The sequence below is a fragment of the Octopus sinensis genome, unplaced genomic scaffold (assembly GCF_006345805.1).
Source record: "Octopus sinensis unplaced genomic scaffold, ASM634580v1 Contig18900, whole genome shotgun sequence".
Lineage (NCBI taxonomy): Eukaryota > Metazoa > Mollusca > Cephalopoda > Octopoda > Octopodidae > Octopus > Octopus sinensis.
The window spans coordinates 287,857-309,890 of NW_021836126.1; the positions used below are offsets into that span (position 1 = coordinate 287,857).

The window sequence follows — 22,034 nt, forward strand, 5'->3', positions numbered from 1 at the left end:
TGTTTTCAATAACACACTCGAACTCTGCGAGCTATCGGAAATCCAGCTGCTGTTCACAAATTGAAATCGCTGGACTTGACCTCCTTGAGATTCCTTTCATACAGGAGATGGGATGTCTCAGGTGTTCTCATTTAGTGGAACGTTTTTACTAGCAAGCCGACTAGATAAAGTTGGCGTCCTTGAACTGCGCCTGCCAGCTTTATTCTGAAAATTGGTTAAATGCCCTCCCACTGGCGTCTAATGGTCTGCTCTTGGAAAACGAAGCCGTCCGTATCGGCGTGTATTTGCACTGGGATTAGACATATGCCAACCACACCGTTGTCGGTGTGGTTTGATGATCTCAAAAAACAGGTACACGCGTTGTCATATAAGAGAAGTGCTGGCCGTTTTCCGCGCCATGCACTTCTCAATGATGGCATGAAGAGGGCTTTGGATTCCGCCAGATTCCAATCTATCCTGGAACTAGTTGGACTTCAAAATGACGGGAAACATCCTGACGGGATGACTACGTTCCCTTTCAGGAGAGGTAGGTCACTCGTTTGGGCACGTGAACTGTATGGATTCTTTTTCCAAGACACTGTTGCCCGTCTCGGTGTCTATTACACGCGGGAACTGCCTTTCGATCCGCAGGCTTATTTTGATTAACATATAAATTTTGATCTTAGATTTGTGAAACGTGATGAAAATTTTGGTCCACAGCCTTGCCAAATAATTGTCGATAAATTTTCCATTTTGTAAAATTGAATATTTGAGTCCATTCGGGAATAATTTGAGGAGATATAAATTTGACCGCCCTCACCTGGCAGAGACTCACTAATTTAAAAATATAAAAAGACAGAGAGACACACTAACGATTTTGTTGGCTGTCTCGTATTTATTTGAGAGCTAGATATAACATTTAAAATGAATATCCTTAACTAGGCTCATAACGACATGTGGAACAACACAACAAATCGGACTACACATAAATTTAATCTCACTAAATTATTTCTTTAAACAAATGGCCAGTCTTTTGGTACACCACACCCAAGTTATAAGCCTCGTTAATACAAAATACGAGAATTTCACAAAGATTTCTCCAAAGATCTATTAAAGAAAATTAAACCAGTACTACCCACAGACTGGATTTTATTCGTTCCTGAAGACGTTCGTCTGACGATAGTTAGGATGCGGAAGTCGGGAGCCAGAGGACCAGATTCCATATTTTCTGGGCCCCCTGGTGCTGGAGACGTTAGCCTTGATCTTCAACGCGTCGATAAACACGAATTGTATCCCTGAAATTTGAAGAGATCTCACATAATACCGATTCGGAAGGCGGAAAAGCCAGCAGAAGAGCCATTTTCTTACAGACCGATTTCTATCCTTTGCTCGATTTCAAGAGCTTTGGAAGAGATGCTTGATGATTGTATTGAGATGAAATCCCAATGTCTGCGTTTTAAGATGGGTTTAGAGAAAACAATTCAACTTCAATTTACTTGACGACGCTTTCTGAGCTCATGAATGAAGACTCAATTTAAAAACTAGATTCAATTTATTAAACGAAGCACTTTTATGTATAACACAACTATTCATTCTTTAATAAAAGAAACACAATTTAAAATACTGGGAGGAGTTTCTTGAACAAACACAGTCATTCATGAGTATAAAATTTTTGGTACTTTTGTCGAAGTGGTCGCAGTTTTTTTAGAAGATAATTAAAATTAATTAATTTTTTTAGTGAAAAATAGATTATTTAATTTATAACCCTCTATCAATAATTTAAATGGTTATTAAAATTATTTAAAAATTTATTTAACCAATTTAGTCATTTTTAGTACGCGGCATCCAAATTCCAGGACTGTAGAAGGAATTTATGTCTTTTACAATCTGTGCAAAAGTGCAAAAGATTCCTTATAGTTCTGTATTTGTTTTCGCCACATAAATTCTGAAAAAATAACTAACTAAAAAAACCTGCGAAATAAGATCCCAGATGATGTCTTACAGCTCCTCTTTGAGCTTTATTCTTGCATTTTGCACTTCCCCACATTCGTTCTACTGTCTGGGTGTGCACTCCCGTCGTTGGATCCACAAAGAATTTTCTGAATATATTATATTTCCTTACTTATGGTTAACGGTTTCGTGTGTGTAGCCGTTTTCAACCAATTGATCAGTTGAATACCCTAAATGTTAATCAAATAATGCTAACCTTTCCAGCAGTCACTATAAATAATGCTTCCCACCTCGACATATCGAATTACTAGACTGAGCAGTGTTTCTCTGCTCCTATCCGCGACTGGTTGCAGAATACAATTCTCTAACCAGGTATCTAGAATTATTTGAGAGAAATTATACCTTTTTTAATAGAACATTGGACTCTACAACCAACTCTTGAGCATTTCCAATTGAGCTTCGGTCCCAAGACTAATTCCATCTGATGTCCCTTCGGACATATACGTGATTTTGAAAGGATATCCACATTTTGCAGAAAATGCACTGCATCCTCCTTACTTTTTTTTTAAATTTTAAAGAAAGTGAGAGTTTGTATGATTTTAGACATATTATCTAGGGATTTAAATGCAGAAAATATTTGGGAATAGCTTTGCTATTCGTGAGGGTGACCGAGCGTCTCCTAAGGCTATTAGGTAATTTATAACTTGCTTGTTTGCATTTATATACATATTTAAAAAATTTTCAGATGTTTCAGGTAAATTTTGTATAAAGTATGCTAGAAAACTTGGATGATGAATTTAATCAAATAATTTTGTATTAGATTCTTCTCCACCTAATTTAAACTGTTTACAAAATAAAAAGCAGATAGAACTATTAATTAATGTCACAGACCAGACGTGAGTCACGCCGGACGTGAGTCACTTGGTCAGATTTTGGATATTTTTTTGGATATTTTTATATTTTCTATATAATAAAATCATTCAAAAATCACAATTTCTTAATTAATATTATATATTATAGTGTTTTATTTTTAAATTTTGCAAGTTATCAAATGTTTCTAATTACACTATCACAAGATGATTTATTGAAAATAAAAACTTTTAAACAATTTGGATCATTTGATGACGGAATCAGTAGAAGAGAACGTTTTAGATTACGTAGAATGTTTTAGATTACGTAAAGAATTACGTAGAATTAGCGACCTAAAAACTTTTGAACATTTGAAGAATAGTGCAGTTGATTCGAAAGAAATTGAATATCCGAACTATTGGATTCATTTCTTAAAATAGATTTGAAACATGTAAATTTATTTTTGTAAGCTGAACACGGCTAACTTAAATTAAATGATACACTATTGCTCGTCCAAAAATCTATGCAGACATATGTTAGGTCTATTCAAACACACAATGAGGTTAATCAATTGTATCTAGGGGTAGGGTAAGAATTAGGGTTAGGGTGAGGGTTAGGGTTGGCGTTAGGGTTAGTGTTAGGGTTGGCGTTAGGGTTAGGGTTGGCGTGCGGCCGAAAAAATGAAAAAAAGGAGAAGATGGAGATTTGATGAAGAGGAAATATCAGTTGGAGATTACGCACTTTTACGGATGGATCAAGATATAAATGAAAACACGAGAAAATATCCTCTGTATGACCAGATAGATACATCTGCATACAGAGTGATAAAACAGGACGGAGGCACATTAGACTTAGAAAATGAGGAGGGGGATATTATTGAGAAAGTACAGTTTAGTCGGCTAAGGAAATTAAAAAAATAATTTTTAATATTTTAAAATTGTTTCTAAATAAAAAAAATTCAAGTTAATCGATAAAACGTTATGTCGGGTCAAAAATGCGTTATGTTTGTTTTTTGTGGGGGAATAATATGAACTTTTATCCAACAAAAGACATAAAAAACACTAATATGGTATAATTGGAGTAAGGTATATCTATTTAGTTATTTTTTATTTATTTTTATAAATTTTTAAAAAGTGACTCACGTCCGGCGTGACGCACGTCTGGACTGTGACAATTAATAATTTCATTTGGGTGTTTTATTTGTGACCTCCACTAATTCAAGAAGAGTAATTGTGTTGCTCGATTGTCATGAACAAATATGTCTGGCTTGTTATTCGATAGCATTATCAGTCGAGAAGTTTGTATCGACTCGGATTACAGTAGATCATTTATTATAATGAAAACCAATATTATTTTATATTGGTTCTATCATCGAATTTCTCTCCTCGTGCTTCGCGAGACTGCCAGTCAATACGCAGTGGGGCGTAGTTGAGCTGATCCATAGGCTCTTGAATACTCTTTCAGCCACCTACCCTAGCTAGCATTTAATTTTTTCCAAAAAAAACTGGTATTATTATATTGTCTGCCAACCTTACTTAGTCTTTAAATACATATAAATAAAAAATGCCTACGCCGGGAGTCGAACCCGGATCCCCTCGGCCACAACGAGGAATTCTAACCGCTAAACTACGTAGGCCTTTATAAAATTTTCTTACTCGTTATAATAAATTTCTTTAATAATTAAACATTGTGAGACATTCATTTTTTCAGTATATTGTTCAGAATCCGCACTTAAATGAGTTATTAAGTTTATACGACATTTAATGACATGTTCTAATTACTTGTAAGAACATCAGTTCCTCATAGAGAAAGTTTAGTTAACTATATTCAGAAGTATTGTACTGTCCGTGAACAGTTAATTAGTGTACTTTAACTAATCGATCCGAGACCACTGATTCTTTTAGGAAACGAATGCTATTGTAGGGTTTCGCAATGTCCAATAACTTTTCAGACATTTAAATGCTTGAAACTCCTCAACGTATAGAGGATCGAATTTATACACGGAGTTGCAATCATTCATATCACGACTAAATCCGTACACTGAAGATACTGCTATTTAAATTTGTAGGAATTTGCGTTTCTTTTGTATCTAAGACGCTGAACTTAAATTAAAATTCATTGAAGTAGTATATTTGTCTATTTAACTTAGGCTCAACACAATCTTAATCACTTTGGACGTGATAGATTGTACATTTTATCGACGGCCAAATCATATGGCGGAAAATACAATGTCTTGGTCTTGTGGGAGCCTACAAAGATGAAAATTATTGAAAAATGCTACCATTTAGCTTTCATCCGTGTGAAAAATGTTTTATTGGAATTTGAAAAAATTTCTCTTGATGCGACAGAAAAAGAAAACAACCAAATAATAATGATTTTTTTGATTTATTTTAGAAAAACAATCCCTTATTGACTCTGCCTTCCACCCTGGCTCAGCCTCCGCATATGCCGAAACGAAAAAAATCGCAAAGTCTTGTCAGTTAAATAATAATAATTGATCTGACTTCCCCTGTTATTTAGTCGAAGCATAACTCTACGAATCTTAGAATTTGTGAACATATTGTTCAGTAAACGCGGCTGTCTTTCAAATTATGAGCAAACTAATTCAATACAAAATGACGAAACTAATTTTGAATTTTTAGTTGGTTTTAGCCTACTCTCGCTTGAGTAAGCGCATAGTCATGAACATTTTGAGTGTAGACTCTCCACTTATATTATGCGCTCGCCTAATAAGTCCGACCAGGCTTAAAGCACATTCTTCTTGATTTTGTGGTTGATTTTGTTTCTCAGTTTTCTTAATTCTGATTTCCGTTCAGGATCACAATTTTTCATTTGAAGTCTTAAATCTCTTTGAAGTATTGAAAATTCATTGACTGTCGAGTTGTCTGCTACTTTGTAAACCTTCCTTTTATAGTAGTTTTGTGAATCACAGCAGTTCCATTGGCAACTGTTATTATATCTCCTGAAGTTCTTTTTCACATCATGTGGGGTAAGCCATCTATGGGAATATGATAAGCCAAGTGCTGGTGGTATTTCCTGATGTGTGCAAGATTATTTATTAGTTCCTCAATCCTTTCGATATATAAGAAAAAAGAAATTACTTAGCGTTTTTCTAGCCTGTGCATGATTTCCATGTAAAATTCTGTTATGTCTTCTTAGATTTAATCTCCTGAGTAAGATCTTATGAACGTTGTTTGGCAAAGCTCTTTCATACGAACATGAATCGACTAATAATTTCTTCTGCGACTGTATGCACAAAATATAATCAATCTGTTTATATATTTTTCGTTCCTTTCTTGTTTGTTTGTTCTTCAATCTACCCAGGTTGCTTATGTGGGGCGGCGTGCTGAAAAGCCATGCTACAAATGGTATTACAATTGTCGAATGTTGATTATAAGATTTCCAGAAGAATTTCGATATTGCATTTGGTAATTATTAATGCAGCGTTTACGTTTGCACTTAATTCTTGCTTTTGAATTTAAGTTCCTGGCAACAAAAAATTATTACGGACAAGAAAAGCGTTGAGCGACAACTCGTCTACGAAGAAAAATATTTTAAGGGTAAATAAAATAAAATTTTACAAACAATTACTTTTTATTCTGAACTTTTAAAGCAAATCAAACCATCAATTAGCTTAAAATAGCAATCTACTTCAAATTCATGAAAATTTTCACATGCTATTCTTAGTTCAAGTTCCTTTTTGCAGTCTGTCGCAGACACTTCAAGAGACCTTCCTGACTTAATTTGTGTCATTTTCACAAAAAGTCTTTGTTCTTCCCTGGCCAAAACATTGACAAAAGCTGCCAAATTTGGGTGCGCTCTGTTAAAAGAACTGTTCAACAGCTTATGCCAACCTTCCAATGAATTGGTCGTCCTGGGCATTGACTTTAATACCCGATGAAAACAACTCCAAAAACTGACGTCATAAGATAGGTCAGCAATAAATTGTTTTTTAAAATAAATCAAAAAATTCATTATTTGTTAATTTTTTTCTTTTCCTGTCGCATCAAGAGAAAATTTTTCAAATTCCAATAAAACATTTTTTACAGAATGAAAGCTAAATGGTAGCATTTCCTCAATAATTTTCGTTCCCACAATAAAACGTCTTTGTAGGCTCCCACAAGACCAAGACATTGTATTTTCCGCCATATGATTTGGCCGAAATAAAAATTGCAGCCAAATACATTAGACGGCGAAAAAACTGATTTTGTGAAGTTAATTAACCCCTTTTCAAAATCAATTAAAATACTTGCTGGTGAAGTAACAAGTGTCTTTATTTCTTCAAATAATGCACAGTAGGCATTTTCTGTACGACAAACTTTCAGGAATTTCCTCGCCCTGCATTCTCGATTTCTGCACCTCCAATAGGTAAGACCGTCTTTTTTTCTATCTGTATTATACAAATAGTTAATAAAAAACTGAAAAATGGCGATGATCTCGACTCACTCAGGACGATCGCAACTGACCGGAGAGCCTGGAGACGCATGACCGGGAGAATTTCAATGGTGGCACAAGGAAAGCTTAATTAACTTATGAGTCATAAGTTATGACTTTTCCGAAAGTGCTTTATAATAATAAAATACAAATAGTTCCGGTGTAGTAAAAGTTTGCCTCCTCTTTGGCTTTTAAGCAGTTCAAAGTCAGTCATAATAAGGATTAAAGTAAAAAAATTGTTGAAATTTTAATTAATTAGATTTAATCTGGTAAAAATAAAAATTTTTTATTTATTTTAAGTAGGCGAGTTGTCGCATAGCCGCAGCGTTTACGTTTGCACTTAATTCTTGCTTTTGAATTTAAGTTCCTGGCAACAAAAAATTATTACGGACAAGAAAAGAGAGTATACTTCCGATAAAATCGTATAAAAATCATCAAGCTCATACATACAAGTAATCTTCCCGTGTGAAGCGGATACATGTTTATGAGTCATAATTGATTTCTTATTACGTGATCCGATATTAATTTAAATAACGAAAATTTTATCTCTTATCCTCTATACCATTTTTTTCAAATTTTTGATAAATTTGAACCCCTTGGGGTTAAAAATGGATCCCGCGTAACCCTATCGATTTTTAAATTTTTACATATCTTTTTTTGAGATAAATGATTTAATTATAAAATATAAATTATTTTCTAACTAAACAAAATCAATAAAATATTTTATGCCGAAAAAATGTAAAAGATTTAATTCTAGTGATATTTGTTGTTTCTTTTCTGCAACAAGTTTTCTAATATTCGAATCCATGTTGCTCAGAGCGATTCGCATATTATCTCCAACTTTCAATCGATTACGAGATTTATTCTTAATTAAACAAGACATCGCAGTTTCGCATAAGTATGTTGTTGGATAAGGAATTAAATATTGCATACTAGCCATAGTCAATAACGAATACTTTGGAATCATTTTACTCCATTATAATTCAATAATCATGATTAAAAAAGTAGCTGAATATAAAAAATAAAAGTAATGTAAATTTTCTTATGTCACAGTCCAGACATGAGCCATGCCGGACGTGAGTCACTTTTCAAAAATTAATGAAAATAATGTGCCTCCGTCCTGTTTTATCACTCTGTATGCAGATGTATCTATCTGGTCATACAGAGGATATTTTCTTGTGTTTTCATTTATATCTTTATCCATCCGTAAAAGTGCGTAATCTCCAACTGATATTTTCTCTTCATCAAATCTCCATCTTCTCCCTTTTTTCAGTTTTTCCCCCGCACTTTCCAAATTGTTAAGTACGTCTTCTTGCATTTTATTTACTTCTTCGCTTTCTTGATACCAAAATCTACTTCTTCGTATTCATTTTCTCCTTATCGTAAAATAATTTCATAATTACCAGTAAAAGCAAATAAAGACTGCATAATGTAATCATCTAGTTTTTTTTTAAATCCCACTCCCATAAAAATGTTAAATGGAATATGCTTTGTTGTGTCATGTTTAGAATTATTATATTCGTAGACAATTCTTTTAATAATTGCATGATATTCTTCAAACATTTCATTTGAAGCGCTTGTAGAAGAGATCCATCGTTTTATAGATTGGTTAAATCTTGAAATTAACAAAATAAATATACCCCGTTCTACCTGACCTTGTATCCATGGGGCACGTGGTCTTCCACATATGTGCTCAGGGCCAAACTTTGTACACATTTCTTCCATCATATTGTTTTTGAACTCCTTTCCATTATCTGTTTGCAAGATTAATGGAGCTCCAATCATCATAAAAATGTTTTCAATAATAAGCACTATTTCTATTCTGCCATTATAAACTGCTTTCGTTACTGCTCGGCGATTGTCGTGTTAAAGTCAGTTTATGCCCTGGTTCGACTACTGATTAACACGTTTCCCGAAGTCTTTTCCAATTCAAAAGTTGTCCTCATCAGGAACGAACTTGAAGAACTGCAAACACTAAACAATTCCTTCAACAAGTTTTTGAGTGATGCCTTCGTGAACACTGAGATGTTGAGTGGTGTCTTTATTTCTAGGTTGAATACATCCTCTATCAATGTGATATACAACTCTTTGTCCTTGCTAAAGATTGGGATGGAGTGTTATCCGACATACGCTGATCTATTTTTGCCTCAGGCATTGAGATGCGCCCGAAGACTTGTCACTTATTTCATCGATAATCAGCGTTTCCAGTGCGAAGGGTTGCACTCAGCTCTGTCCAGTAATGGTGCATTCGAATGTGTGTAGTCACTGATTTAATTTCAACTGCTATACACATAATCAAGCATCGTTGTGGAGTTATGAATCCCAAAAACCAGCGATAATTCCTAACTATGCTACAAGAACTAATATTAGGGACAAATGACACCAAAATTGTGACTTCGATATTAAATGCTGTAGAAACGTGAATATTGAATGCAGTCAGATCTCCCCTTTACTCATTTAATTAGTCTAGCCAGTCCCAGTCACTATTTCCTAGTGAACAAAACAAAAATTCTCCAATTGAATCCGAAAATGTATTTTTTGACGGCTTTATAATTTTACAGGAGGAAGAAAATCCGAACTAATTTAATAATTAAATTTGAAAAATTTGTTTATCCTTTAAAACTTGAACAAATTGAAGATCCTTAATTTAGATTTGTATTACATTGCTCAAAAATAATTACGATACTTCTCGTTTTCGGATTTTATAATTTAATAGGGATCATTACCAACACATTTTGTTTTATTGTTAAAAAATCCTGAGTATTTACTATTTTTAAAAAAGAATTAAAAAATTGTCATTTTAATTTTCAGCCATTTGTTCTAATTATAACATTGCATTATTATTTTGTATTGAATGACGTCGCATTGTCATCTTTAATTATTTAGGGGGATAGTCATTAGTTTGGTATTATTATCTATGCAAAATAAGTTGGCCGATTTCTGGACTAAATGGCTACCCACATATTGATTACAGTTGTAATTCAAATAGCCAGATAAACGCTAATAAAACTCGATATTTGGTATAAAAATGAGGCAATCGGAGAAAATGTATTTGGCGACTTTGTTTATCGTTTTCTAAAAGTCGACACGAGTACAAATATGTGGTCAATGGGGTCTGGAGGGTCAATCACAACGAGGTGGAGCGGTTGTTTATTTGGGTAGAAAACTATTCAAAGTCCTTTAAATACTCTTAATAATGTGATTTCAATATCCAGGGGGACTTTGATGTGCATGAAGTACTTAAACAAGAGTTGTTGTTGTTGTTGCATAACCCCGGTCTCACATTAGGGTATGAGACCGGCGGCTAGCAGAAACAACAGCGCCTTCGCGGGTTGCTCCCAAAGGACCTCGGGGGAGTGGACAGCAAATTTCCTGCGGACAGGGAGGAGAACAGGGCAGCGGAAAAGGTGATCAGTTGAGTGATCTTCGGCACAGCAGAGGTTGCATACCGGGGAGATCACGACGTTCAATGAGTGAGCGTAGGAGTTTAGTGAGTGGTGATGGCCCGAGCGGAAACGAGCAAGGTTGATCTGAGCGGAACGCTCCAGAAGCATTTCGGAGGGGTGAACTTCCGGAGGAAGTTTGTTAAGGACAGAGTTAGGCTTCAGCCTTAGAATGGACAACGTTGAAATGAAGTCGTGGATTTTTTTCATTGGCTGTGAACATTGGTTTAGGCCAGGGGTCACCAAACTTTTTGCACTCGCGGGCCGGATTGACCCCAACACAATGAACGCGGGCCGGAGCACGTGCATAGGATTATAATTTTACTAGAAATTCATAAGTGTGTTTTTTACAATAAAAACTAATTTAAACAAAAATAAAGTAAACAAAAATTTTAATGAGAGCTATGGAACTGTGATCTTTTTTTGATAAGTTCATCAATATTTGGTTTTAAATTGCTGCATCCTATCATGAGAATTGATTTTAAGTGTCCGTCAGTCAATCTTGCACGATGGGCAGACTTAACATATTTCATCCTCGAAAACGTTTGCTCACATTGGTAAGTTGTGCCAAATATAGAAATCATCTTTATCGCAAAATTCTTTAGTCTCGGAAACTCATCATCCTTGAGATATTCGTAGAACTCAGCGAGTTTGGTCCGTCTGTGACAATCTTTGAGCTGTTCATTTGATTGTAAGTCAATAACTTCTAATTGTAATTCATGTTGAACATTTTCAACATTACAAGAAAATGGATTTTCGAACAAAATTATATCGCTTTCAATTTTGTCAAGTTCAGAAAACTTATGTAAAAAATGATGTTTTAATTCTTTGATAATTCCAATTTGGAAAGTAATGTCGATCTCATTACAGTTTGCCTCACAAAAACTTTTAAAACAAGAAAAGTGTGAAAACTGACGTACTCCAAGTTGTGACTCGAATAACATCAATTTTTGTCGAAATGCTTTAATTATCCTGTAGAAATCACAAATTAAGTTTTCCTTTCCTTGTAATTTCAGATTTAGCTCATTCATGTGAGTTGTAACATCAACCAAAAATGATAATTTTGATAGCCAAGCAAGATCTGATAATTCGGGATAATAGTTATTTTTACTGGTTAGAAAAATATCAATCTCACTTCGGAGTTTATAAAATCTATTTAATACATTACCACAGCTAAGCCATCTAACTGCAGTGTAATATGGTAAGTCAAAATATTCAGATCCAAAATCGTCAAGTAAAACTTTAAACTGACGGTGATTAAGTGAGCTCCCTCGAACAAAGTTTATTATGCGAATAACTGGATTCAACACACATGAAATATTAAGAGCCTTCGCACATAGTGCGTGCTGATGAAGGATGCAATGAATGAACAAAGTGTTTGAAATATGTAATTCCTCCAATTTATTAGTTATTTGCCCAACTAGACCCTTTTTAGAACCAGCCATATTCTTTGCCCCGTCAATCGTAACACAACTCAGTTTCTCCCATTCAAGGTTATAGTCACTTATAGTTTGTTCCAATTCATCAAAAATATCTTTTCCAGTGGTTGTTCCATGAATAGAACAAACAGATGCCAGTTCTTCAGTTATGGAAATATTCTCATCAACTCCACGAATAAAAATAAGAAGTTGCGATGTTCCCGAAATGTCAACTGACTCATCCAATGCAAGAGAATACCACAACATATTACTTGTCTTTTCACAAATTTGTAAATATATATTTTTTCCAAGCTCTTCAGTTCTCCGTGATACAGAACTCGCCGACAAACTTATTCCATCAAATAAGGAAGAATTTAGTGGGCACAAACAATTAACTGCTTCAATAATGCAATTTTTGATATACATCCCATCACTAAAGGGTTTCCCGTGTTGTGAAATAATTTTCGTTATCTCGTATCCAGCTCTTGTTACATTTTCATTATTTTCAAAATTTTTTTTTATAAGGCCTTGTTGAATTTGTAAAGTGCGTTTCAGTGATTCAACTTTATCCTCACGTAGCTTTCCAGTGTACTTGGAATATATCGGAGCATGATTCGTTTCATAATGACGTCGAATGTTATACTCCTTCATAACAGAGAGATGTTCGTGGCATATTAAACAATAAGCTTTCTGCTTTAATTCATCTTTCGCAAAAAAATACTTCAATTCCCATAATTTATTGAATACACGGCATTCGCGGTCAACCTTTCTTTTCATATTAGACATAGCAACAAAGAAAAATTTAACGTTAATGCTGATAAGTTTTTTTTCGAATTAAATCTTGCAAAATAGTTTAATTTTTTAATTAAAGTTTTTATTTAAGTTAATTATTAAGGTATTAATTGAATATCCGGATAAAATGTTGTCGCGGGCCGTAGTTTGGTGACGTCTGCCTTATAGTATACATACCAACATATAGCTTTTATTAGTTTATGCTTTTCAGATGACTTTTTCAGATATTTATCTGATTTATTAATAAAAAGCTAAAGAAAACTGGTTGTGACTTAACTGATTCTTGTTGGTTTGTCAAACTTAACATTTTATTTTGATTATTTTTAAACCATTTTATTACTCTAGAATCAATACACTTATGAAATTTACAAAGCATACAGAATATCTATAATTCCATCAATATTTTGAGAAAGAAATAATTTGGAAATTTAATTCATCAAGTATATCAGACTTTAACGCTCAAGTTTGGAAACACTGTGGGTATCAAGTTCTATATTTTATAAAAAGTAGATGTGGTGACAAGTTTTTACTGATGCATTATTCAATGTCTTGAAAAGTGTATTGAAAAGTGTATTTAAGATAGCTAGCTAACACCTTTCAAAGCTTATAGTAGTCAACTGTATTTTAGAGGGATATAAAAGTATCTATTCGATGGCTGCAAATAAAATCATTAGACAACGAAGGTACGAATTGCTCCTTCTTGGATTATAACCCAGACAGTCACAGGACAAGTCGAACCCAAGTTCAAGGATTCCCCAGTGACCAGTTGATATTGATGATTCAAGACACAAATGTCGGGCCAGTAATAACCAAATGTACAGTCAAAGCACACGGACAGACCAATGTTACCATTCGATATGAAATAATATACGACCACACTTTTGCTGTGCCCAATGTTATTTTTCAGTCTTCAATTCGTCACTCACATTGCACCAAGTTATGACTCTCTTGGAATTAGGAGACAACGGGGACGACGAATGTATTCTCATGCAGACGTACCACCCTCTCACCTCAGTTTCAAAACTCTTTATTGCCTCTGCCGTGTCCAATGGTCTCCCAATCGTCCTGGATGCGGTTTTCAGGTTTTTATTATTTCGAGGACTCTTTGAAAATGGTGGCAGAGTTCCTCGAAATTATTCGCGGACAAAAACAAGCAATTCTAACCCCCCAACATCCGGGAAATGGACTTGCTGGTCAAGACTTGTTTCCCGGCTTGTATCAGATCTTCAGACAGGCAGGACTGTGTGAGAAGACTAAGTGAAAGACTTGGAGTCACTATTCTAGCTAAGGGGGAGGATGATTTGGACTCCGATGGCCAGGAGGGTGTGTTTGTGATGTTATGAGGTCAGTTCTGGAATCCAGATGTGAGGGATCCCCTCGCCGGTGTGGGGGACAAGGGGATTTGCTAGCAGAAATAACCGCCTTGTTTGCAAGTTGGGTTCTTAATGGAGGAGATTCAATTTCTACTGCGGCCTACGCTGCCTCTGTCCTAACAAGAGAGAGTTCGAGGAGGGCATTCGAAAAGTACGGGCGAGGAGTAGTGACTGCCAACATTGTTGATGAAATTTCTTATTCTTTTCGGAAAATATTCGTTTGACTGTTGTTTCCTTCTGATTATCAGCAACACTTTCTATTCTCTGTTAGTTAGGTTCGTTTAATTTGTCGGCTATTACTGGACTAGAATCCTCTCAATATTAAAAGAAGAAATTCAGCATACTCAAAGTTTTTTTTCGAAAATGCAGGGAGTGGACGAGCCTTGCAACTTGCCAAACTGTCTATAAGCAGTACATGGAACCCACAATTAGCTAGGCCTGCACGGCGTGGGCAAGTACGATCAGCTACACAAATCGGGAAAAAATTTCGAAAATTCAATTAAGAATTTGCAAAACTTTTAAACAGCGGTTCTCAAGAATTTTGGACCAGGGGTCGTACAAATCAATTTTTTTATTTATAGGGGCTGCACATTTTTTGGTCAACTTAATGAAGTTAAAATATTTGTTATTTCAGTTCGAACGGAAGAAAATAAATATTATTTTTGTTGTACTGGTACATGCAATTTAGAGTTGAGTCTTATCGCCGCACATTTGCTATATAACTTAATGAATGAAAAAAATGAAAAAAATTATAAACTATTTAGTCTTATTTTCAAAATCTGGTGCGGCCGAGGTCCGCAACAAGTGAATTAGATGGACAGCCGTTGGTCTATTGCGGTATCTTCTTAATTTTATCCATTTTGCTGAAAATCAATTGACATACGTATGTCGATCCGAAAATTGAAGCATTCATATATGCATTATTCACAAGATTCTTAAATTTTTATTTAGGTAGACATTGTTAAAATTTTAAAAGGGAAGTATTATAAAATAGGGCACTCAGCTCTAAATTTGTTGTCAAATCACTTAATTCCATTTGGAATCGTACAGGAAATTCTCCAATTTTGACATCAAAAGTCTCGAAATATTTTCATTAAGGATAAGTTTTCTCTGAAATTATTTTTGGTATATTTGTAATTTAACCTCAAAGCGGCACTCAAATTGAGAAATTAAGTCGCTAATTATTGATATATATTTTTTCATAATATGCGCTTTTCTTATTTTCCGAGAGCATTAGAAAATGCGAAGTATCTCTATTTGAAAGCTGAATCTTCCATAAATATAATTTTTTTACAAAAGAGGATATAAATCCATATAATTGGTGGCAAAGCTTGTCTTTTCCTTGTAAATCAGTGTTTAAATCCGAAAGATGTAAGGACAAATCAACAAAAAATGCCAAGTCTGCAGCCCATTTTTGATCATTCAGTTGAGTATATTGTTGTTTATCAGGAATAAACTCTTTAATTTCAGGAAACAATTTATAAAATCTACCATTAATTTATAATTATCATAAACCTTTTTAAACATCAGAACGACTCAACCATCTAAATATAACATCTCCATAATCGGCATCAATATCATTTAAAAAAGTTTGAAGTTTCGATGATTGAGGGCGTCCGTCCTTATCCAATTGACCATGGATACAACGATTTTTGAAACATGTTCCATTTTTATTGTTTTTTTAATTAATTTTTCCTGATGAACAACACAATGATGCCATATAATAGGATCAAATTTATTTTCGAATCTATAATCTCTCATTCGCCCTTGACACACCCGTCGCGCACCTACAAAAAAATGTACGGGAACAAGGGAAGAAAGTCAGAGAAAAATGAGGACCCTCCTTAGAAAAGCTGAAATCACCTGATTAGTTATTTTGTGTTTTTAAACTGTGGTCTTGGTTGAATAATAATTAGCCGTGCATGTCAATCGATTTGTATAATGTAACTAAACAGTCTTCTTATGTCCCTTTTATGGTTGCTAGTTCTACGTCTTTGAGTTTAATGTGTATATATTTTTCTTTATTAACTAAATCGTAGACATATTCCTATTATTTCTTCAGATTTTTGTAGTTTTGTTAATTTCTGATTTTTTTCTTATTTCGAAAGAAACTTGCATTTCTGGAATTGCAGGAGTTTTCTATCTCGAGTCTCATCCACTTATATTGTCCAGAAATACGTCAAATTTCGTAGTTGTTGAATTCTTTGGAAACTCACTTACATTAGAAATTCGTGCACATTAATACAACGGAGTCTAAGCACATTCCCAACTGCGCCAACGCAGATTTTGACAACGCCTTTCGACTAATGGTTATTTTAGGGAATATCTCGTTTTGTGTTGTGGTGGGGTGTTTAATCCGGGAGTGTTGAATAAAGAATGTGGGGATGCTGAGAATTATGCCTTGTTTGAGTCTAGAAAGTGTAAATCGGCTCAAAAAGAAGACAAGTTAGCTCACAGGCAACGACTTCTTAAACGAAAAGAACGTTTGAGGCGACGTGGAATGTTTGGTTGTTATTTATACTCCAGTCAAGTGCGGAATGACACCAAATACTCGGGAAGAAAACGACATAAAATCAAGTGGTAGTTCTCGAATTAAGTATTATTACTTATTCTTTTATATACTTTAAATTGAGTTTTGTTAGTTCTGAGTTAATAGTGTGTTTGTCTATATGGGGCAGTCCCCGTCAATTTTTGGTAACTCGCCGCTTAGATTTTAGAAACTGTCCTGTTTTGAAATAACAAATGCAGAGTTAAAATTTGAAATTTTTGACCACCTAAGCAGTATTTGTTTGCTCTGGTAATGTTTGGGAACGGATTGGTTTGGTCTGTGATGAATTTGATTTGATCAAATTAAAAAATGTTTAATTATGTTCCGAGTTATTTTAAAGTATATTTTTTGAAGCTTTTTTCATTTTTGATTTAAATGACTGGGCGTCTAAGGAACGGTAAAATAAATTGGAATAATCTTGGCAAAGGGATTCTTGTATTTCTTTTATGTTTTCTTCAATCTTTGTCCTCATTTCTCGTTTTATGTTTTCCCGTTCCTAGCGACAATGAAATAAATGTCTTACCAGTTTCAACTCCTTAGCGATCTTATTCTCCTGATTGTGACTCTGAATGGTCTCTTTCTTCAACTTATCGATTCTATCTTGATACATCCTTTTCATATTAGTCAGTCTCGATTGCTTTTTATTGGCGACTTGTTTTAGTTTATTTTTCTTATGCTCAATAATATCCCGAACTGCCTCCTTCTGAATGTGCAAACAGTCGTTAAAGTTTTGAAAAAATATCTATTTTTATATTTCTAAAAATTACAGCTTCCTCTTGACGCTGGGCGCTCAACATTCGACTTCTATTACTCACAGTCATATCGTTGTAGTAACGATAGGCTCTTGGACATTCGGAAACACAGCCTTGTGAATCCTATCATCTCCGACGTAGATTGTTAAGATTAAATTTATCTAAGTATTTTAAATGATTATTCTAATATGAAATGTGTATTTCGCATTTTGTTGATTAAAATATACTCAAATTTTACCGAGATTATGAAAACATTCCATAGGCTTGGTTAATACTTCCTCCACATAACTGGAAAACGTCATTAAATAGTCAAAATTACTCAAATGATATTCCGGATATCCTTATATGGACATTCCCGATAAATAACTTGTGCCTTTTTTGAATCTCTCGTCTATAGTAGTGACTTGGAACTTTAATGGAGACGCAGACAAAAATTAGCTAATATACAGGTCCGATTGATAATGAAATTTGTCATTTGAGCAATAATCAAGATAAAACATTGTGCTCTTATTCCCAGAAGTTGGTAAATCGTGTAGAAATAAATTCAATAAGGAAGGGGATAAATGGGAGACTTCGAGGAACTCCATTCGAGAGCAGTGTTGATTTTCTGACTTTTCAACGATGAAAAATTGAGAAATTTTCTCGCATAGCATAATGTAATGGATCTTCTTAAGGAAACATTCAGTAAACGACATTAAAGGATACTTATGAAATTTTGGAAAAACAAATTCAAATTTAGTCTCGTCTTTAATTAAATACAGTTTAAAACCTTTTGCTATTATGAAAACTTAAATTTTTTTATTTGTACAAATAATTATTTTGAAATAAAATTTCTAGAAGAAAAACCATCACACTTTTAGCAATAATCCAAATGAAATATCTAAAGTTAAAATATCTAAAAAAATCTCATTATTGCGTTTTAAAATTATAATTTTAAACATGACGCTTTGCAATCTGCGCAAATTCGATATTTATACAATATTTAAACTAAAACCGAACCTGATTTCAACGAAGCTGACGAGTATGCGTTTAACATCGAAAGTAATATCGCCGACGCACGACAAATTCTCAAAGATCACTGCTTTACCCTCAAAAATCAAGTATTCCCCACTAAAAATATACATTTTATTTAGATTGGAAGTTTAGAACATTATTATTTGGCCACCTCTATAAACCCAGCCGAATGTGCTGTCCAACAAGAGCAGAGAGGAAGACAAATGAAGAGAGATTCCAGAATTTTATGGCATGAAAAACAAATCGGAAAAAAACGAAGTAAACGAGATTTTGAAATCCCAAGCAGTGCCGAGTCACTGTGGTATATGGTTTGTATTGCCTGACAGTAAATATCAGAACCAAGGGGGAGTTGACGAATACGACCTGCAGATCAGAACAGTCTGGGAACGAAACATAACCGGAAAAAACGTGGTGGTGGCCATTCTGGACGACGGAGTGGATAAAAAAACACGACGACTTATTCCCAAACTACGTTTTTGTGTATTTAAAGTTATTTTATTAGGATTCAAAGGCAAACTACGACTTCGTGGATGACGATTCGGATCCTGAGGCATTTCCAATGATAACTTATAACAAGTCGGGCATTTTTGTTGTTATTTAGTCATGGGACACGCTGTGCTGGTGTTGTGGTGGGGACTGGGAAACATTGTGGAGTAGGAATTGCATTTGGTAGTAAAATTGGAGGTTATTTTCTGTGTATTTTTCAGGAATTCGAGTTTTGTCTTCTGTTGTGAAGGATTCAGTGGAGGCAGGTGGAATATCCTCCGCAAATGATTATATTTCGATATATTCCAGCAGTTGGGGACCCACGGATGACGGACAGACGTTGGACGGGCCTGGTCACCTCACAATGAAACCATTCCATTCTGCCATTAAGAATGGAAGAGACGAGAAAGGCTCCATATTTGTATGGGCATCAGGAAATGGGGGTCCTGCTGGGGATTCCTGTTCATGTGACGGCTATGTCAACCAGATATTCACCCTTGCTGTGGGAAGTGTTAACATCCACGGTAAAAAACCGTACTACCTCGAAATGTGCTCAGCTATTTTGGTTTCTACCTTTCCCGGGGACATGAATGAGGGAATTGTAATGAGAGTGTTTATTCCGTTAGTCTACTACTGATTTGGGGAATAAATGTACTGACAGGTTTTCTGGCACGTCTGCATCCGCCCCCATGACTGCGGGGATTCTGGCTCTGGGGCTTCAAGTGAGGCCTGATTTGAGTTGGAGGGACGTGCAACACATTGCAATTAGGTCAACACTTACTGACTTTATTCTTGACGGAGAGTGGGTTGTTAATGCTGTTCGTCGAAAATGTCATTTTTGCAGTCATTTGAGTAGACAGTCACCAATATGGGTATGGGGAACTCAGTACTTCCCGATTTGTCCAACTGGCACTCAAATGGCCACGAATTGGGGACATGCATGAATGCAGAGAGCATCTTCAATTGAATTCTGAGTTGCCTTTTGAAATTATTTTAGTTTGAATGATACGCTAACACTCACAATACACACAGACGGGTGTGTGGGGAGTAAAAACCACGTTGTTTATTTGGAGAATGTGCAATTTGTGATGACAATGGAGAGTAGACGACGTGAATGTCTCCAAGTGGTGGTCAGATCCCCATCACAAACGGAGTCCATAATTCTGTTTCCGCGGAAAGCTGACGTTGGAACTAAATTTGACGAATGGGCATTTTTGTCGGTTACATTCTGAGGAGAAAAATCAGCGGGGGACTGACTGGTAACCGTGTCAAACACGTGTGGGGATTCATCCCACGTTGATTCCATATTGTTGGTTATGTACGGGACAGTGGAGAAACCCCCGTTCCTTCAAAGTATTATTTGTTTGATAATGTTTAGAGAATAAGGATGACGTATTATTTTAATGTTGATATGTTAGATTGATTGTCCACACGCTGTGAAACAGGTTTATAACAAAAAATATAAAAGAACCAATCGTGGATGATTTGAACCTTTTTAATGTGCTGTTCGATAATTTTCCTCATATAGACTTGACGTCAGAAATGATGCATGTTTTGTGGAAGAGATTTTCCTCGCAGTCAGCCAGATTAAAGCGAGCTTTGAAAGAAGCAGAAAATTCAAAAGCTATTTCAAAGAAAAAAGTAATAAAATGAAAAAAAATATAGATTGACAACATTTTGACAAGACAGGAACTTTTAATGGAATACATAAGAAAGGACACCGACCATCTAATGAAAATGGTATGAATGAGTATTTACACATTTCTTAGAAAGCATTGAAAGCAGAGCAGAAAAAAGAATACAAAATACGCTCAGCAATTCTGGACAAAAGAACAAAACCTCCGACAGGACATTCGGAACATGGCCATTGTGGGGACCTCCGACATCATAATTCTCCGCAGAGCGTTCGCAATGGAGACATCGCACTCGATTAAGTCGAATTCGAGTTCGTCGTGGAGATTCTTCGATACAGTAATCACTTATTAACATATGGAGAAGTTTATTGAGAACGGCATCAACCTTAGAATTGTCGACGTTGAGGTAGAATCGCGAATTCTTTTTATTGGATGTGAAAATTGGTACAGGCACGAAAGGCGAATATGAATTTTAGTCCACTCATATTTAGATGTTCTTCTATTAAAAGAAGATTAGTTTCACAATTCAGGTGGTCGATTGACGTTGATTTCAGTGGTCGATGGCGTTGTTTTGTACTGATTTGAAGTTCCACAATAAAGGAATACATCAATGAAAACAGGACGAATGCGGAGGAATATACATATTGATCAGTCTTCTGGTTAAAGAGTAAAAACCGTTATACCTGTCAGCTCAATCCTGGGTCTGGTCACAAAGTCCGGTTTGTCCTGCCGGATGTATGAGTAACTCGGGAAATCGGTCAGATGGTTTTTGGGTGAGAACTTGGTTTCTTGCACAAAGGAATTTCCACATCGTATATCTTCACAAAGGAACCAATTTCAGCTGTTTGCAAGCAATTCCATTTATGTTTAAATACTTAATAGGTTCTTCCTGGAAGGTCCTAGAATTTGTTCAAACGTCATTGAGAAGGCCTAGTTCAATATATAAAAGAAAGGTCTTTGAGAGCAACGGCTTCGCGGCTGCTCTGCTGCCACCGACGTTACAGAAAATGTCCAATGGGGGTGGTTGCAGGTCTTTTTGTAGTTAATCCAAACAAAAACTCTCATTTGCATCAAGGTGACCCACATCGACAGAACATTAATTAGTTCGTGGGACAACACAAGTTCGTAAGCACTGGAAAAGAAAATTCGTTATTAATCTTCATATTTTAATTATTGTAACAAACTAATAAAATGTTGGGCATCAGCCGTAAGGTTATGTTCTTATTATGTTTTTTAGCTACATCAGGTCCTCCAGAGGACCCAGATCCGAGCGTTTGTTATCGTTCGACCAACGTTCGGTTAATCTGTGGACCCTTTGTTGGACCTCCTCGATTCGCCTCCTGTTGGACCACGATAGCTGCG

General features: G+C 35.2%; 1 protein-coding gene and 1 non-coding gene across 2 annotated transcripts; both read right to left on the reverse strand.

The window, feature by feature from the left end:
* Positions 1–4,342: 4,342 nt before the first annotated feature.
* On the reverse strand, positions 4,343–4,414 carry Trnah-gug. The gene has a single exon. It is a non-coding gene; the product is annotated as a tRNA-His (tRNA).
* Positions 4,415–4,944: 530 nt separating this feature from the next.
* Positions 4,945–12,850, reverse strand: LOC115231818 (general transcription factor II-I repeat domain-containing protein 2-like). Its single transcript, XM_029801751.1, has 2 exons — positions 11,209–12,850; positions 4,945–5,027 (listed from the first exon to the last, which is right to left on the reverse strand). Exons 1-2 carry the CDS (start codon positions 12,848–12,850, stop codon positions 4,945–4,947), a joined length of 1,725 nt encoding a protein of 574 aa, XP_029657611.1.
* Positions 12,851–22,034: the final 9,184 nt, after the last annotated feature.